Below are 18,944 nucleotides of genomic sequence, written 5' to 3'. Positions count from 1 at the left end.
CTCTGTCTTGATCAATGGTTCCCCATCCTCCAGTCTTGGCTATTAGTACCTTCAGCCAGGATTGGTCTCATATGTTCCTTAAAATTTACTCTCTCACCCTCTACTTCTTCAGCTGTCTCCTTCATCCATGCTGTTTCTTTTGGTAGCTCCTTCCTGGCCAAACAAACCTTAGTTCCCTCAGTTCTTCCTTCTTCAGGTGGTACCTCCTCTTTCCTTTTCCCTTCTCTCCCATGCCATCTATCCTTTGTCTTCACATCTTGCCTTTGTCAGCCTTTTGAGGTGTTTTTCCAGTTTCTTTTGCACTTAGCTAATTCCATTCACTATTCTTCTTTAGCCTTTTATCTATGTAAGTGGGGCATTTGTTGCCCCTGGACATTGACTCATGGTTTCTAGGCTTTTTACCCAACAGTTGCCTCTGTCCATGAGTGTCTCACATGGCTCTTTCAGAGGGTCTCATCAATATTGGATATCATATGATATTATCCCATGCCTTTTGTTCTTCACATTTCTGCATGGCCCTTACTTCCCTTGTCCTTTGGATATTGATTCATTCCTTCTGGATCCATCAACCACAAAAGCATCCATCACTCCAGGTCTAGGTCATTCTTGTTGTCCTTCATGTTCTCACCTTACCTCCATTTCAATCGCTATAAATGTGTGCCACGTTTCACCTCTCTTTGATGAAATATTTCTTCCTCCTCCCTTTCACTTCCCATCCTTCCTCTGTGTTATCTTCTGGTGCTCGTGCCAAACTTCAAAGTGATAATCAAGTAGTAATGTGTAGAGAGAGTCAGATGCATCACATGATAGTAGTGGAGAGGTAACACATAATGATTTACATGTCAGACTTGTTGGAAATTTGGATTCTAACAGAGAGAGGGTTGAAGACTTATAATGTGCATTCAAAAACGTTTGCAAATAGGGAGCAGCATTAAACTAGGAAAGCAAATCTCGTGAATGGAAGGAAATACCTAATACAAATTAAAATACATTTTAATTTAACAGAATTATAACTTCTGAACTTAATTTTAAATTTTTAGTTTCATTTTGTTATGAGCTTGTTGGTTCAACAAGAAAACTTGTAATCCATCAATACTTAATAAGTATTGTGATATTCAATGTTCAGTACTTAGTGAGGGATGTCATCAGATCAGTCAATTATATATAGTTTCCAGTACTTACTGAACAATGTGATTAATTAACACAATTATATTTAGTTTCTAATACTTATTTAGTGATTTGATATAGTAAATAAAATATATTCACTTCCTACCGTGTACTGTGATGAAATAAATCAGTTATTTTCTGTTTCCAGTAGTTATTAATTTCTGTAATCAAGTAAATTAATTATATTAATTTTGCAGAAATTATTGAGTGTTGTGATCAGATAAATCAGTTATATTTACAGTAATTATTGAGTGTTGTGATCAGATAAATCAGTTATATTTACAGAAATTATTGAGTGTTGTGATCAGATAAATCAGTTATATTTACAGTAATTATTGAGTGTTGTGATCAGATAAATCAGTTATATTTACAGTAATTATTGAGTGTTGTGATCAGATAAATCAGTTATATTTACAGTAATTATTGAGTGTTGTGATCAGATAAATCAGTTATATTTACAGTAATTATTGAGTGTTGTGATCAGATAAATCAGTTATATTTACAGTAATTATTGAGTGTTTTGTTCAGATAAATCAGTTATATTTACAGTAATTATTGAATGTTGTGATTAGGTGAAACACATATATTTAAAGTAATCAGTCAGTACTGATATCCAGTATATCATTGATATTTAAAGTACCCAGTCAATGTTGATATCAGCTGAATCAGTTATTTTTAAAGTAACCAGTCAGTGTTGATATCAGGTGAATAAGTTATATTTAAAGTAACCAGTCAGTGTTGATATCAGGTGAATAAGTTATATTTAAAGTCACCAGTCAGTGTTGATATCAGGTGAATAAATTATATTTAAAGTAACCAGTCAGTGTTGATATCAGGTGAATAAGCTATATTTAAAGTCACCAGTCAGTGTTGATATCAGGTGAATAAGTTATATTTAAAGTAACCAGTTAGTGTTGATATCACGTGAATAAGTTATATTTGAAGTCACCAGTCAGTGTTGATATCAGGTGAATAAGTTGTATTTAAAGTCACCAGTCAGTGTTGATATCAGGTGAATAAGTTGTATTTAAAAGTCACCAGTCAGTGTTGATATAAGGTGAATAAGTTATATCTAAAGTAACCAGTTAGTGTTGATATCAGGTGAATAAGTTATATTTAAAGTAACCAGTCAGTGTTGATATAAGGTGAATAAGTTATATTTAAAGTAACCAGTTAGTGTTGATATCAGGTGAATAAGTTATATTTAAGGTCACCAGTCAGTGTTGATATCAGGTGAATAAGTTATATTTAAGGTCACCAGTCAGTGTTGATATCAGGTGAATAAGTTATATTTAAAGTAACCAGTTAGTGTTGATATAAGGTGAATAAGTTATATTTAAAGTAACCAGTCAGTGTTGATATCAGGTGAATAAGTTATATTTAAAGTCACCAGTCAGTGTTGATATCAGGTGAATAAGTTATATTTAAAGTAACCAGTCAGTGTTGATATCAGGTGAATAAGTTATATTTAAAGTCACCAGTCAGTGTTGATATCAGGTAAATAAGTTATATTTAAAGTAACCAGTCAGTGTTAATTAGTGATACTAATTTTCTCTTTTTATTTATTCATGATATTTGTGGTCAAACCAATTTATTTAGCTCTAATTACACATTTTTATGGAATTTTTTGTTTCTATGTCTCTTGATAACAGAATGGTGAGACGTGGGAAAAAGATTGCCAACAGTGTAAGTGTCTTGATGGCACAGTGACATGTCTGAACTTAAAGTGTTTGAATGTGGCATGCACTCAAGTAAGTTGATATTATATACAGAGTTCTATAATTCATAGGATCTTGTAACATTGTTTTGCCACTTTCTTTTAATAACATCTGTATTTCAACTGTGTATCAGAGATAATTTCTGCAAATACAAAGGCTTTCACATTGAAATGTAGTGAGGTCCAACCAATTGCCAAGTGAAAGTGAGAGTGTGCCATTTGAAATACCTATTGGTAGTTTACACTACATGGTCAAAAGTATGTGGACCTTCCTTTGAATTAGTGAGTTCAGGTATTTTAGCCACACCCATTGCTAACAGTTTGATAAAATCAAGCATACAGCCATGCAAGCTCCATAGACAAACATTGGTAGTAGAATAGGTCGTACTGAAGAGCTCAGTGACTTTCAAAGTGGCACTGTCATAGGATGACACTTTTCCGACAAGTCAGTTTGTCAATTTTCTGCCCTGCTAGAGTTGATCCGGTCAACTGTAAGTGCTGTTATTGTGAGGTGGAAATTTCTAGAAGCAACAACAACTAAGGCATGAAGGCCACACAAGCTCACACAATGGGACTGCCAAGTGCTGAGGAGGAATAATGGTCTGGGGCTATTCTTCATGGTTTGGGCTAGGTTATTTAGCTCCAGTGAAGGGAAATCTTAATGCTACAGTGTACAATGACATTCTAGAAAACTGTGTACTTCCAACTTTGTGGCAACAGTTTAGGGAAGGCCCTTTTTTGTTTGAACATGACAATTCACCCATGCACAAAACGAAGTCCATAAAGACATGGTCATCTCAACCCCACTGAACACCTTTGGGATGAATTAGAAAGCTGACTGCGAGCCAGGCCTTCTCGCACACCATCAATGCCTAACCTCATGAATGCTCTTGTGGCTGAATAGGAGCGAATCCTTGCAGCCATGTTTCAAAATCTAGTGAAAAGCCTTTCCAGAAAATTGGAGGCTGTTATAGCAGCAAAAGGGGGACCAACTCTATATTAATGTCTGTGGTTTTGGAATGAGATGTTCAACAAACACATATGGGTGTGATGGTCGGGTGTCCACATACTTTTGGCCATGTAGTACATATATTAGTACTATATATTAGTGACAAAACACACTGTTAAATATCTAAATATTGTAAATGAATAACCATAGAGTTATGTGACAGCTGAATTTGGCATATCATGTAACTGCATAGTAGGAAGCATTAATATACTGCTCATGAACTTCTGGACAGCAAGTGTAGAAGATACCATTACAAAAGAGACATGATAAATCCAGCTTTGTTATGATGTGTAGTTTCAGTATTACTAGACTCTTGAAATTAGAATTAACAGCTGGATACATCACTGCTGAGATAAGAGTCGATGTTTGTCCAGAATCTGATGTATCAAACATCATTTGTACACATCTATACTGTGTTTATGAGAGACAGGTTTACTGTGCATCAATATATTAATAGAGTATTAGATTCAACTGTATGACATTTTTGAAGTGGCATTATATCAGACTCATTTCTGATGTACAATAATATATAATCATAATGTAATGATTGTGTTGACCACCTTGTGAAATGGTCCTGGTGTAGAACAGTATGCAGTTTCATAATGGTGGCTACTTTGAAGAAACCACAGAAGTCATACAAAAGGTCCTGTTGTAGAAGTAATAACCAGTATCATGGTGACAACTTTAAAGAAACTATAGAGGTTATGATATAAGAAAAAATCCAATGTCATAATGATGGCTACCTTGAATAAACCATAGAGATCACGATGTAGGATAAGAATAGTAAAAGTTCTGATCTAAACTCATTGGTGAACCTCAACCCACCAATATTTTAGATCTTGACATGATAGTAAGAAGTCCTGATCTAAACCCATTTGTGAACTTCAACCCATCAATGTTCTAAATCTTGACATGAAAGTGACTTTTTTACAGATCTTTTAGATAAGTTAACTTAGCTTGACGAATTTGGATGTATGAAGGTTCTTTAAGTAATTAATTAGATTTACTAATAAAATTAAGTAATGTTTATATAAGGTTAAATATACTGTATAACCTCTGAAAACACTTTTACATCTTTATTTATCTGTATTCATGTGATACTAACTTTTTTCGTATTTAAATTTTTCAATTTCAAGTACTTAAACACTGCATAAGTGAAAACAAATTAGACTAGAACATTTACTTAATGTTTGTAAGTACAGAATTAGTGAAACCATCAAAAAATGTTACATTTAATATAAGTGTCATTGTTTAAACATACTTTGAATGTTAAAAATACTTTACGATTAAAAGTTAGAATTAGTTTGTGATTTAGAAGACTCTACAAAAGGGTGAATTGTTAATTAATAGTATTATGCTTACACAATAATGACTTGGATTTAATAGAATAACAAAATTTTATTTATAGGGTGAAAAAGAGTTTAAAGCTCCAGGAGAATGTTGTAGCAAATGTGTCTCAGGTGAGCAAAATATTAGTGTAGTACAGAGGTATTACTTGTTGTGTGATGGTGTAACATTCTTATTACAGAATGCTGTAGCAGATGTGTCTCAGGTAAGTTTAATATTGGTATAGTACTGTGATATTAGTTTTGTGTGATGGTATAATATACTTATTAGAGAATGTTGTAGCAGATGTAACACAAGTGAGTTTAGTATTAGTATAGTACTGTGGTTTAATTGTTGTGTGTTAGTATAACATACTTGTTAGAGAATGTTGTAGCAGATGTAACACAAGTGAGTTTAATATTAGTATAGTACTGTGGGATTAGTTGTTGTGTGTTAGTATAACATATTTATTAGAGAATGTTGTGGCAGATGTAACACAAGTGAGCTTACCATTAGTATAGTACTGTGGTTTAATTGTTGTCTAATGGTATAACATACTTATTAGAGAATGTTGTAGCAGATGTAACACAAGTGAGTTTAATATTAGTGTAGTACAGAGGTATTAGTTGTTGTGTGATTGTATGACATACAATTATTATCACAGATGTTATTAATTAACTGTATGTTTTATATCACATACAGCCTCACATGTAGTAATGGTATTATCAGTGACAGAAGAAATCTGTTGTTGGTTTGTTTTTGATCCTGCACTTCCAACCATTTGTTTCTACTTTTATTGTGATTATTCTTTGTGTTTTTTATGTATCTGAAAAAATCTTCGTATTTTTGTTTATATTTGAACATAACAGAAATTGTTATATGAAGCATATTTTGAATAATTAATACATTGAGAGAATATTCATGTACTGTATGAATAAATAAAATTTTGTTGTTCTTTTAGAGCCAGTACTCTGTACTTTACAATCAAATAATGAGCTTGTTACATTTGATGGAATGGAATTCCAGTTCACTGGCACGTGTCGTTATACTTTATCTGAGGACTGTTCAGAAGGTGAATTTACTCTTCAGCTAGAAGACTCAACTTCCAGAAGTTCAGGAAAAGTCATTTATATATATACTCACTGTGTGAAAGTGGAGATTTCTTCTGGAGGTTCTGTCAAAGTTGATAGCCAACTTGTGTCTCTACCGTACAAAAACAATAGTATTGTTCACGTCGATCCCTTTCCTGGGGATAAATCAGCAGTCCAAGTTAGCACTCAGTCAGGTGTGATAGTTGTTTGGTATCCTTCTGGTGAAATTCAAGTGCTTGTTCCACTCAGGTTCCAGAAGAAACTCTGTGGTTTGTGTGGAAACTACAATGGCATCTTAAGCGATGATTTCACTACTAAGCAACATCTTCCTGCAAGAACTGTGGTGGTTAGTATTAGCTGAGTATTGGAGTGGTTAGTATTAGCTGAGTATCAGAGTGGTTAGTATTAGCTGAGTATCAGAGTGGTTAGTATTAGCTGAGTATTGGAGTGGTTAGTATTAGCTGAGTATTGGAGTGGTTAGTATTAGCTGAGTATCAGAGTGGTTAGTATTAGCTGAGTATCGGAGAGGTTAGTATTAGCTGAGTATCGGAGTGGTTAATATTAGCTGAGTATTGAAGTGGTTAGTATTAGCTGAGTATCGGAGTTTATGTAAATTAATTTTATTTTATTTGTAAATTAATTATAGTGTCAACTCCTTTTAAGTAAATATTAGTTATTTCAATTAATTTAATTAAATGGTTGAGTTGGTTGATTGATAATTCATCACAAGTTGTGAACACAAACTGTAAAATGATATGTGGACACAGGTAGCACATGAACAAAAGTTATGTTTTTTTCTGAAAAATGCATTCTAATATTTTTGCAAACAAACTATTAAAAAAAGGAATAAGTGTAATATTATCTTTCAGTGGTATTATTTGTAGCACATTGTTAGAAGAAACTATAAATGATGAATATATTTAAATGTATTACACTATAGAATATTCAGTTTTGTTTTATCTTCCTATAACTATAACTTCTTCATTCCAAAATGTTTCTTAAAATTCAACTTTACATTAGTTACCATGAATTTTCAACTCAGTTGCCACTGGATTTTTAAGTTGGCTGTTTTGTAAGTTCTATATTATCATCTCTACCTTTCTCTCCCAAATAAATATTATTTATTAGGCCATAGTAATGACCATAGTAATTTTACACCACTAGAATTAATAGCTACAAAGCCTGAATAACCATAGTAATTTTACACCATTAGAATTAATAGCTATAAAGCCTGAATGACTATAGTAATTTTACACCATTAGAATTAATAGCTATAAAGCCTGAATGACCATAGTAATTTTACACCATTAGAATTAATAGCTATAAAGCCTGAATGACCATAGTAATTTTACACCACTAGAATTAATAGCTATAAAGCCTGAATAACCATAGTAATTTTACACCATTAGAATTAATAGCTATAAAGCCTGAATGACCATAGTAATTTTACACCACTAGAATTAATAGCTATAAAGCCTGAATAACCATAGTAATTTTACACCACTAGAATTAATAGCTATAAAGACTGAATGACCATAGTAATTTTACACCACTAGAATTAATAGCTATAAAGACTGAATAACCATAGTAATTTTACACCACTAGAATTAATAGCTATAAAGTCTGAATGACCACAGCAATTTTACACCACTAGAATTGGTTGCTATAAAGCCTGAATAACCATAGTAATCTTACACCACTAGAATTGATAGCTATGCCTTTGAGCTTCAATGTAAGAGTTAATATATTATTTCTCTTCCAGTTTTTACTGGGTTTTATTTAATATGACAGAGGTGATCATGTACTCATTACAATGTTATGACATCCATGTGGTAGTTGTGTTCTGATTAGGTGTCGGTGTAAATGGAAATACTAATGTGATTGTACTATTAGTGTAGTATTTTATTTTATTTTATATTATATTATATTATATTATATTATATTATATTATATTATATTATATTATATTATATTATATTATATTATATTATATTATATTATATTATATTATATTATATTATATTATATTATATTATATTATATTATATTATATTATATTATATTATGTATCATATTATATTATATTATATATTTTCTGACATATTAAATGGTATCAGGCCTAATTAAGGCCTTTTCAAGGTTGCAATTTGATTATCTTTTGTCAAGTTGCAGGAGAATTCCAGTTATCATGCAACTAGGATTGTGATTAGTTACCTAGAACAAGAGACCATAGACTCATGCTTTTGGTTTTTGGAATAGCAAACATCCTGTCTGATAAATATGGTTTAATATTTTAACAAAAAAGATCCTGTCTGATAAAAGGATTTTAATATATTAACCACACAACTTTAATTTTAAAAATTAATTTTACAATAAAGACTGTCCTGCTCATAAAATCTTAAAATTGCATTCTCTTAGGAAAGAAACTACAAATAATAGAGATAGTTTGAAATCAGAGTCTTCTAGAAAAAAAACTATAAATAATATAAATATTATTTTGAAATTAGACTCTTCTAGGAAAGAAACTACAAGTAATATAAATATTTTGAATCTATAAAGAATAAAAAACAGATTAGATTAAAAGTGGTATTGAACCTAAAACTTAGACCTTATAATTATAATTTATTCCTTTCCAGAGTTCAGATATTGGATAGAAAAATTCTTTAATTGCCTATATGTTGCTACAGGTGACTGAATTGAATGTCAGTCATTACCATTTGTTGTATAAAGAATACATCTCTGCGATGTAATGTATTAGTACGTGTATATATGAATCGTATTGCATTTTTATATACTGTAAATCACCATTTGAAGAAATACTAAATGTGTTCTCTAAACAGCTGCTGATCCTTAGTATATGTTTTTTTTAGCTTTCAGTGTCCTTAGAAAGGATAAAATCATTTGGTATTTCTGTAATTGTCTTTATCAAGAAATGCCATCCAGATGTAATGCTTTCCAGACCTGTTCATATCCACAATATGTATAAATAAGTCACCCGTTGAAACGTTTTACTTAAGAAAAGTAATCTAATCAAGCTTTTATCTAATCAAGCTAGTTTTTTGTTCAGAGAGAAACATATTTATATCTTTCTATATCCCAGGAATTAATCCATAGCTGGAAAGTAGATGGTTACAAACACTGCAAACTTCCCAAAATCAAACTCAAACAATTTTCTGGGCCAAGACTGTCTCTTACTGGTGCCTGCAAGTTTTCTTCCTTTACAATGCAGCGTTGGGCTTTCAAAGCTTGTAGTGTACTGAGGTGAGGTTTGAAGTTGTTAGGTATAACTGAAATAATATAACTGTTTTTATAATAATACTCCTACTAAAGTAATTTAAAATCAACTTAATAAAGAATACTTTTAAAAATGAAGACTTGTAACCTAGTAGTTAAATTTAAAAACTTCTTGTTTGTGAATAAAAATTGTTGTTGAAGTAAATTTCACAGTTATGAATGAATATCTGATAAATTCTTGGTTACAATACATGAACTTTAACTTGAGTAAAGATCATAACCACAACTGCTTTTGATGTCATTGATTTTCTTGTTAAAGGAGAATTGACTTGGAAAATAATGTATATCAGTTTCCCAATGATGATATTAAGGCAAGATTAAAAATTAAAAAAATTAAAAGCAATATAGTTATTCACTTAATCACAGAAAAATTTTAATTCTGAGTTCAGGATTATAACAACTTGAGTTATTACATGAGATAAGGATTATAACAACTTGATTTATTACATGAGATCAGGATTATAACAACCTGATTTATTACATGAGATCAGGATTATAACAACTTGATTTATTACATGAGATCAGGATTATAACAACCTGATTTATTACATGAGATCAGGATTATAACAACTTGATTTATTGCATGAGATCAGGATTATAACAACTTGATTTATTATATAAGATCAGGATTACAAAAACTTGATTTATTACATGAGATCAGGATTATAACATCTTTATTTATTATATAAGATCAGGATCATAACAACTTGATTTATTATATAAGATCAGGATCATAACAACTTGATTTATTATATAAGATCAGGATTATAAAAACTTGATTTATTACATGAGATCAGGATTATAACAACTTGATTTATTATATAAGATCAGGATTATAACAACTTGATTTATTATATAAGATCAGGATTATAACAACTTGATTTATTATATAAGATCAGCATTATAACAACTTGATTTATTACATGAGATCAGGATTATAACAACTTGATTTGTTATATAAGATCAGGATTATAACAACTTGATTCATTATATAAGATCAGGATTATAACAACTTGATTTATTATATAAGATCAAGATTATAGCAACTTGATTTATTACATGAGATCAGGATTATAACAACTTGACTTAACTTATTAAATCAAAGATATGAGCTCAATGTGTTGTTTTGTTGATATCTTAGAAGTAAAAAGTAAACACATGTGAATAATGTCTATATAAATAAAATTTAAACTTGTTAAACCTCAGTGAACTGGAAACAAATATCAAAGTGAGATTATGTGACACGTGTGAATAATGTCTATATAAATAAAATGTAAACTTGTTAAGCCTCAGTGAACTGGAAACAAATATCAAAGTGAGATTATGTGACACATGTGAATAATGTCTATATAAATAAAATGTAAACTTGTTAAACCTCAGTGAACTGGAAACAAATATCAAAGTGAGATTATGTGACACATGTGAATAATGTCTATATAAATAAAATGTAAACTTGTTAAACCTCAGTGAACTGGAAACAAATATCAAAGTGAGATTATGTGACACATGTGAATAATGTCTATATAAATAAAATGTAAACTTGTTAAACCTCAGTGAACTGGAAACAAATATCAAAGTGAGATTATGTGACACATGTGAATAATGTCTATATAAATAAAATGTAAACTTGTTAAACCTCAGTGAACTGGAAACAAATATCAAAGTGAGATTATGTGACACATGTGAATAATGTCTATATAAATAAAATGTAAACTTGTTAAACCTCAGTGAACTGGACACAAATATCAAAGTGAGATTATGTGACACATGTGAATAATGTCTATATAAATAAAATGTAAACTTGTTAAACCTCAGTGAACTGGAAACAAATATCAAAGTGAGATTATTTGACACATGTGAATGAACTTATGGATTACATTTATGATGAAGAACAATTTTATTGGACATGTAATGATTACATAATTTATCAATACACTTTTGATCACAAGTTACACTTCAATACCAATAATTATTTTGTAGAATATGATTCTTTTAATTAATCATCACTAACATGTATTCAAATCAACAGACTCTGTATACTCAGTCTAAATAAGACATTATAATTCTCACCAGTGTCAGCATGCTGTGTATTTTTACTTGTCTTTGGATATCTGTACAAGATACTTACCACTATACAGTGTTCTGATTCTACAGCTGCTCTGTTTTCTATAAATAGTATAATTTACACTAATGATACAAGGTTGTAAATCTAACTATTCTGTTTTTTATAGATAGTATAATTTACACTAATGATACAAGGTTGTGAATCTAGCTGTTCTGTTTTTTATAGATAGTATAATTTACACTAATGATACACTAATGATATTGTAGGAGGTATACTGTAATGATACAAGGTTGTGAATCTAGCTGTTCTGTTTTTTATAGATAGTATAATTTACACTAATGATACAAGGTTGTAAATCTAACTATTCTGTTTTTTATAAATAGTATAATTTACACTAATGGTACAAGGTTGTGAATCTAGCTGTTCTGTTTTTATAGATAGTATAATTTACACTAATGATACAAGGTTGTAAATCTAACTATTCTGTTTTTTATAAATAGTATAATTTACACTAATGACACAAGGTTGTAAATCTAACTATTCTGTTTTTTATAAATAGTATAATTTACACTAATGATACAAGGTTGTAAATCTAACTATTCTGTTTTTTATAAATAGTATAATTTACACTAATGGTACAAGGTTGTGAATCTAGCTGTTCTGTTTTTATAGATAGTATAATTTACACTAATGATACAAGGTTGTAAATCTAACTATTCTGTTTTTTTATAAATAGTATAATTTACACTAATGACACAAGGTTGTAAATCTAACTATTCTGTTTTTTTATAAATAGTATAATTTACACTAATGATACAAGGTTGTAAATCTAACTATTCTGTTTTTTATAAATAGTATAATTTACACTAATGATACAAGGTTGTAAATCTAACTATTCTGTTTTTTATAAATAGTATAATTTACACTAATGATACAAGGTTGTAAATCTAGCTGTTCTGTTTTTATAGATAGTATAATTTACACTAATGATACAAAGTTATAATCTTCTGTAGGAGGTACACTTTACACTACTGTAACTATATTGTAAATCTCTAACAGCTCTCTATATTGTAAATCTCTAACAGCTCTTTTATTCTGTAGGAGGTATACTATATTTTACACTATTGTAACTATATTGTAAATCTCTAACAGCTCTCTTTTTATTCTGTAGGAGGTATATTTTACACTATTGTAACTATATTGTAAATCTCTAACAGCTCTCTTTTTATTCTGTAGGAGGTATATTTTACACTATTGTAACTATATTGTAAATCTCTAACAGCTCTCTTTTTATTCTGTAGGAGGTATATTTTACACTATTGTAACTATATTGTAAATCTCTAACAGCTCTCTTTTTATTCTGTAGGAGGTATACTTTACACTATTGTAACTATATTGTAAATCTCTAACAGCTCTCTTTTTATTCTGTAGGAGGTATATTTTACACTATTGTAACTATATTGTAAATCTCTAACAGCTCTCTTTTTATTCTGTAGGAGGTATACTTTCCATCAGTGCTACTACAAAGTAGATCCTAAACCGTATTTTCAAAGATGCCTCCAAGATGCTTGTTCTTGCATGTTTAATGAACCGTGCTTTTGTGATGCTATATCAGCCTATGCTCTGGAGTGCAGACGTCATAACATTTATGTTAAACATTGGACTACAAATAACATATGTGGTAAGTGATTTCAAGGTGTTTGAAGATAAGCATGTTATTGTTACATTATATGTAAAGCTGTAACTTTTATTGGAGATTGTTGGGCAAAACAGATTTTTACAGTTTCCTAGAACTGGTCTAATAAAAATCTAAATTGTCTGATTGTCAAAATATTATACAAGACTGGAACCATATTTAAACGTTAATGCTGAATCAAAATGTATTGTACTAAACAAATGTTGCTTTTAAAAGTCAAGTAACTTCTTGAAATTTAAAGTAATTAGGAAAAGCCTCAATGTTTTTTAAGTAAATGTTACAGGAATTGATATTTGGAAATCAGTAGTTAGCACCTAGAAAAATCAAAAGCTAATCAAATATTCAGCTTTATGTATTTGTCAATTTTTATTATGTATTTACTTTGGAATGAGAAGAGTCAACAGGTGACCTAATTTAGGTAAGTTTCTTAATTACTGAATTTGGTGGACTGTAATAGGTGATATGAATGTAAATGTATGATTTATTGAAATTTCTAAGACCTTGTGTAGTCAGTGAAAGGAGTACAATATTAGCAGTAGGTTTGAGAGGATGATATTTTATGTTTCTTCTCAGAGGTGCGGTGTAGTCATGGTAAAGTATATGATGACTGTGGTCCAGCATGTCCTGAGACCTGTTCTAGGGTGGAGAAGAATGACCCTACCTGTTTATGGAGAGAGTGTGTGGCTGGCTGCCACTGTCCAGCAGGAATGGCTCTACACAATGGTCATTGCATTCGTTTCTCAAGATGCCAATAGAATGTACTAGTTTTGTGTGCAAAGATAGTCAGATAGAGGAATAAACAGTAAAACTAAGTGCTAAGATTGAGAGCGTTTTTTTATAACTTGTTTTGAATATTAGTGTTTGCTTTTAATGTAAATATTCATCTATATTTGCAGTATAGGAAATATTAGTGTAGAACAAACTTCTTATATCTAATCTGTATTATTTGTTTTCATATGTTTGTATGTTTACTTTTTTACATTTAATGAAATACAATTTTTTTTCTATCAGTCTTTTTACTATTTTTGATGTGAAACATTGAAACATAAACAAGTTTAACTGGATGACATGACTGTAAAATATTGTATTCAGAAATTATTAAAACTTTCAATATATCCTGAATTTTCCAAAGGTTTACTTATATGTGGCTGGAAAAATAAGAGTAAACTTAGTAGTTTCTAATGAAAAATAACAACATACTAAAACAAATGTATGTCATGATTGTTATCTGTAAGTAAGAATATTAACAAAACTTATCCATCTATAAGTATTGTATTTAATATATTATCCTATATCCTTATAGCTATCAGAAACTTGTTTCAATAATTAGTTTTATAATACATTCCAGTTCACACACATGGCACCAGTTACTAGTTAGTTTCATATCTACACCTTCCTGCTTCTTTTTCTTGGCTCTGTAGTTCATTTATTTGTATAATATCTACTGCTACATAGGATCACTGGTTAACTTTGATAAATGTTTCTGTCATGGCTCTATAGTTCATCTGTCTGATCTATACTGCTACCTAAGATAATCAGTTAACTTTCATAACTGTTTCTGTCATGGCTCTGTAGTTCATCTGTCTGATCTCAAATGCTACCAGATCATTGATTAACTTTGATAACTGTATCTGTGATGGCCCTGTAGCTCATCTGACTGATCTATACTGCTACCTAAGATAATCAGTTAACTTTCATAACTGTTTCTGTCATGACCCTGTAGTACACATGTCTGATCTATACTGCTACCTTGAATCATCAGTTAGCTTTAGTAACTGTTTCTCTCATGACTCTGTAATCGATCTATCTGATCTCTAAAACTACCTAGAATCATCAGTTAACTTTAGTAACTGTTTCTGTCATGGCTCTGTAGTTCATTTTTTTGATCTATACTGCTACCTAAGATAATCAGTTAACTTTCATAACTGTTTCTGTCATGACCCCGTAGTTCATCTGTCTGATATATACTGCTACCTTGAATCATCAGTTAACTTTAGTAACTGTTTCTGTCATGACCCTGTAGTTCATCTGTCTGATCTTTACTGCTACTTTGGATCATCATTTAACTTTAGTAACTGTTTTTGTTATGACCCTGTAGTTCATCAGATATCAGTATTCCTGATTTAAACATGTACCATGATGACTGGAAGAGAAGTAGTGGTTATCATCTAGCATGGTAACAAGAAGAAGTTAATTATGTAAAGTACAGATTATTGGTTCTATAATATTCAAATAGAATAATATCATATTGATTCTTACCAAGTGCAACTCCTAGAAATTTAATGGAGAGAATAACTTTGTAAACGAAGAAATTTGTAACAAACATCAGTGAACACAGACTCATTTATAAATAAAAGTGAGTTGTAACTTTCTCATCACAAATACAAATACAAACACCCATTTCTTCAGCCATATCGCCAGTATGAAAAAAAAACAAAAAAAATAGTAAATTTCATAAAATCATAAAAGGACAAAAAGGAGCTAATTAGCCTATCAAGGATGTCCCTTCCAGATTCCATCTGTAACCACTTACTACTCATGTATTCAGTCCCTTCCAGATTTCAACTATAACCACTTACTACTCATGTATTCAGTCCCTTCAAGATTCCAACTGTAACCACTTACTACTCATGTATTCTGTCCCTTCCTGATTCCAACTATAACAACTTACTACTCATGTATTCAGTCCCTTCCATATTCCAACTGTAACCACTTACTACTCTTGTATTCAGTCCCTTTAAGATTCCAACTATAACCACTTATTACTTATGTATTCAGTCCCTTTAAGATTCCAACTGTAATCACTTACTACTCATGTATACAGTCCCCTCTAGATTCCATCTGTAACCACTTACTACTCACGTATTCAGTCCCTTCAAGATTCCAACTATAACCACTTATTACTTATGTATTCAGTCCCTTCCTCTTGTTTTCACTGCTAAACACAAAATGTTTGATGTATCTATATAATCACTACACTTAATAATCTTAAACACCTCTATAAAATCCTCTCTTCTCCTCCCAGAGAAACACGTTTAAAGATTTTAGTTCCTCCACAAAGGATACTCCAATCATCTTAGTGGCTCTTCCCTGAATCTTCTCCAACAATTCAATGCCCTCTACCTAATACTCCAAATGAGGCCTTACAAGTGATATGTGCAGTGGAACAATAATATCCTTCACCTTTTACTCAATATTTCTATATATGCTGCCAAAACTCCTATTAGCCCTGTTGCTAGCTAAAATATACTGTTTAGATGACTAAAGTGATTCTTCAGTTAAAACACAGATATTTTTCTTCACCCACATTATTACAATTGTAACAATATTTTGATTTGTAAACACCTACATCCATCACCTTACATTTTCGATAGTTAAACATCATCTGTCACGTATTGGTCCAATACATCAAAACTCAAACGTCCATGTAATTCTGAAACATCTCTGATACAATCCAAAAAACTTATTGTCATCTACAAACTTCAAAATATTGTTAGTCAATCCAGAGTCATTATCATTAATATAAATTACAAACAGTAGAGGACCCTGCATAGAACCTTGAGGTACACCACTTGTAACTGTGATTCAGTCAGATCCAACTCCATTTATTACTACCTTACCAAACACTTTCTCAAAATCAAGAAAACAAAATGCACTGTATTTCTCTCATCAACTCTACAAAGGATTCCTAATACCTTACGATGTAATAAAACTAAAATCTACTAAGAATATCTGACATCGTACATTATAATGAGTATATAATCTAAGCAAGATACCTAATAGCTTACGTTGTAATAAAACTGTAACCTATGAAGGATACAACATATTTTACGTTGTAATGAAATTATAATCTACTAAGAATATCGAAATCGTACATTATAATCAATACATACTCTATGAAGGATACCTAATACCTTACGATGTAATGAAACTATAATCTACTAAAAATATATGACATCGTACATTATAATGAGTATACAATTTATGAGTGATACCTAATATTTTACGTTGTAATAAAACTATAACCTATGAAGGATACAACATATTTTATGTTGTAATGAAATTATAATCTACTAAGAATATCGAAATCGTACATTCTAATGAGTACATACTCTAAGAAGTTTTTGCCAAATGTTGGTTATTTTTCTGCTGATGTCGGGAATATATGGTATGCAGCAGTTCATGGTTTCGTGATATTTTTAAATCGTGGGGTATATTTATTTTTTAGTTGATTTTGCTTTTTGTCTAGGTGTGTGTGTATAATGTTTTTTACGGTTTGTAGAGGACACTTATTGATGTTGATAAAGTATTGTTTTAATTTGTCTAATTCGTCGTTAATTTTATCTGATGAGCAGGGGCGTAGATCCTGGGGGGATGGGGGATACACCCCATTCATTTTAGGTGGGGGGTATGGTGCATACAATCATCTCCCTCTACAATTTGGTCTGTTGAATTGTTTTATTGCATCACAGGCCTACAAATTATGTGTTTGTTCTTGTGATTCTCGTGTTCTTACCAATCGAATTACATAATTAGGCCTAGATGTAGGCTTTTTCAGTAGCCGAAATGTAAATCTTTAATATAGACGTGCTTCTAAGCTTTTCGATCTAAGCGATAGTTCGTAGGTATCAGTCAGTAGGCCTAAGTATACGTGCAAGGCTTGCAAGCACTATCACAGAATCTACCTACGTCTTGTACGTAGTGTAAGATTAAGTAAAATTTTCATCACAACACATTGAACACAGCATGAAATTCAAAAATATTACTCTCAAGCGTAAACTCCTGTGATCTAGATCTGGCAGGCCATTTGTAGCTTGTAGCTGCATCAGTCTTATGTGTATATTGTGCGGTTTTCCTTCGCCTTTGTTCTTATGCATGTCTAGCCGGTTTTATTGTCGGCTTTGCTCTCCTAAGCTGCCGAATTCGCTGAACATAGTGTACGTTTAGTGTACAGTTAACGACAGGTTCGGGCCGCTCGGATCCAGACGCGCCCTCCCTCCTCTCCCTTTAGTCTGAGCCTCGATTTTACAACAGGGCTCATTAGACCTGTGTTTGTGGCCCTCATTAATCCATGAAATTTCATATTATCACCGTCCTCTAATAAAGGCCTGGTGCTTAATGGTAAAAGAACAATATATTCTCTTATCATAGATATTAAAAATATTGTATTTTATTGTATAATTAGAACACAAAAGGAGCGATTTCAACGGCCTGAAGCCTCTACTCGAATTGTATTGTTAGTTTTTGTTTAGATGTTTTTATTTAATAGACGTGCTTATAGACATTATATCACAACGTCTTTGCCTTGTAATGAGCTTTAACAGGAATATATTTGTGATTGTTTAAGTATTTTTCCAGAAACATGCAATTACTTGTGTTGTAACTAGCACACATTATTGTCCCAGCGATGCCCAGACGATCAGTCGGCTCGGTATTCACTGTGAGGATCGCGCCTTCGACTTAAATACATTGTACAGTTCAGTCCTATTTCCATTCTGTTCTATCTTCGTTCGTTGTACGTTAGAGTTTTTCAATAAAGACTGTGTTTGAGCTGTTGACTCATCTGGGAAACAGATTTC

The 18,944-nt window shown here is 31.2% G+C and overlaps 1 protein-coding gene across 1 annotated transcript in view; it reads left to right on the top strand.

The window, feature by feature from the left end:
- LOC143251821 (uncharacterized) overlaps nt 1-14,487 on the top strand; it is a 124,687-nt gene extending 110,200 nt beyond the window's left edge. Inside the window, exons 25-30 of the mRNA XM_076503061.1 lie at nt 2,820-2,918; nt 5,302-5,353; nt 6,181-6,656; nt 9,411-9,571; nt 13,166-13,350; nt 13,939-14,487. Coding sequence (XP_076359176.1) covers nt 2,820-2,918; nt 5,302-5,353; nt 6,181-6,656; nt 9,411-9,571; nt 13,166-13,350; nt 13,939-14,120 — 1,155 coding nt within the window. The 3' untranslated portion in view covers nt 14,121-14,487. The remainder of the gene's footprint in view (nt 1-2,819; nt 2,919-5,301; nt 5,354-6,180; nt 6,657-9,410; nt 9,572-13,165; nt 13,351-13,938) is intronic.
- The last annotated feature ends 4,457 nt before the right edge of the window (nt 14,488-18,944 follow it).

The sequence above is a fragment of the Tachypleus tridentatus genome, chromosome 6, assembly GCF_004210375.1.
Source record: "Tachypleus tridentatus isolate NWPU-2018 chromosome 6, ASM421037v1, whole genome shotgun sequence".
NCBI lineage: Eukaryota > Metazoa > Arthropoda > Merostomata > Xiphosura > Limulidae > Tachypleus > Tachypleus tridentatus.
The sequence above is the reverse complement of the archived record's forward strand: the minus strand, read 5'-3'. Positions and strand labels throughout refer to the sequence as shown.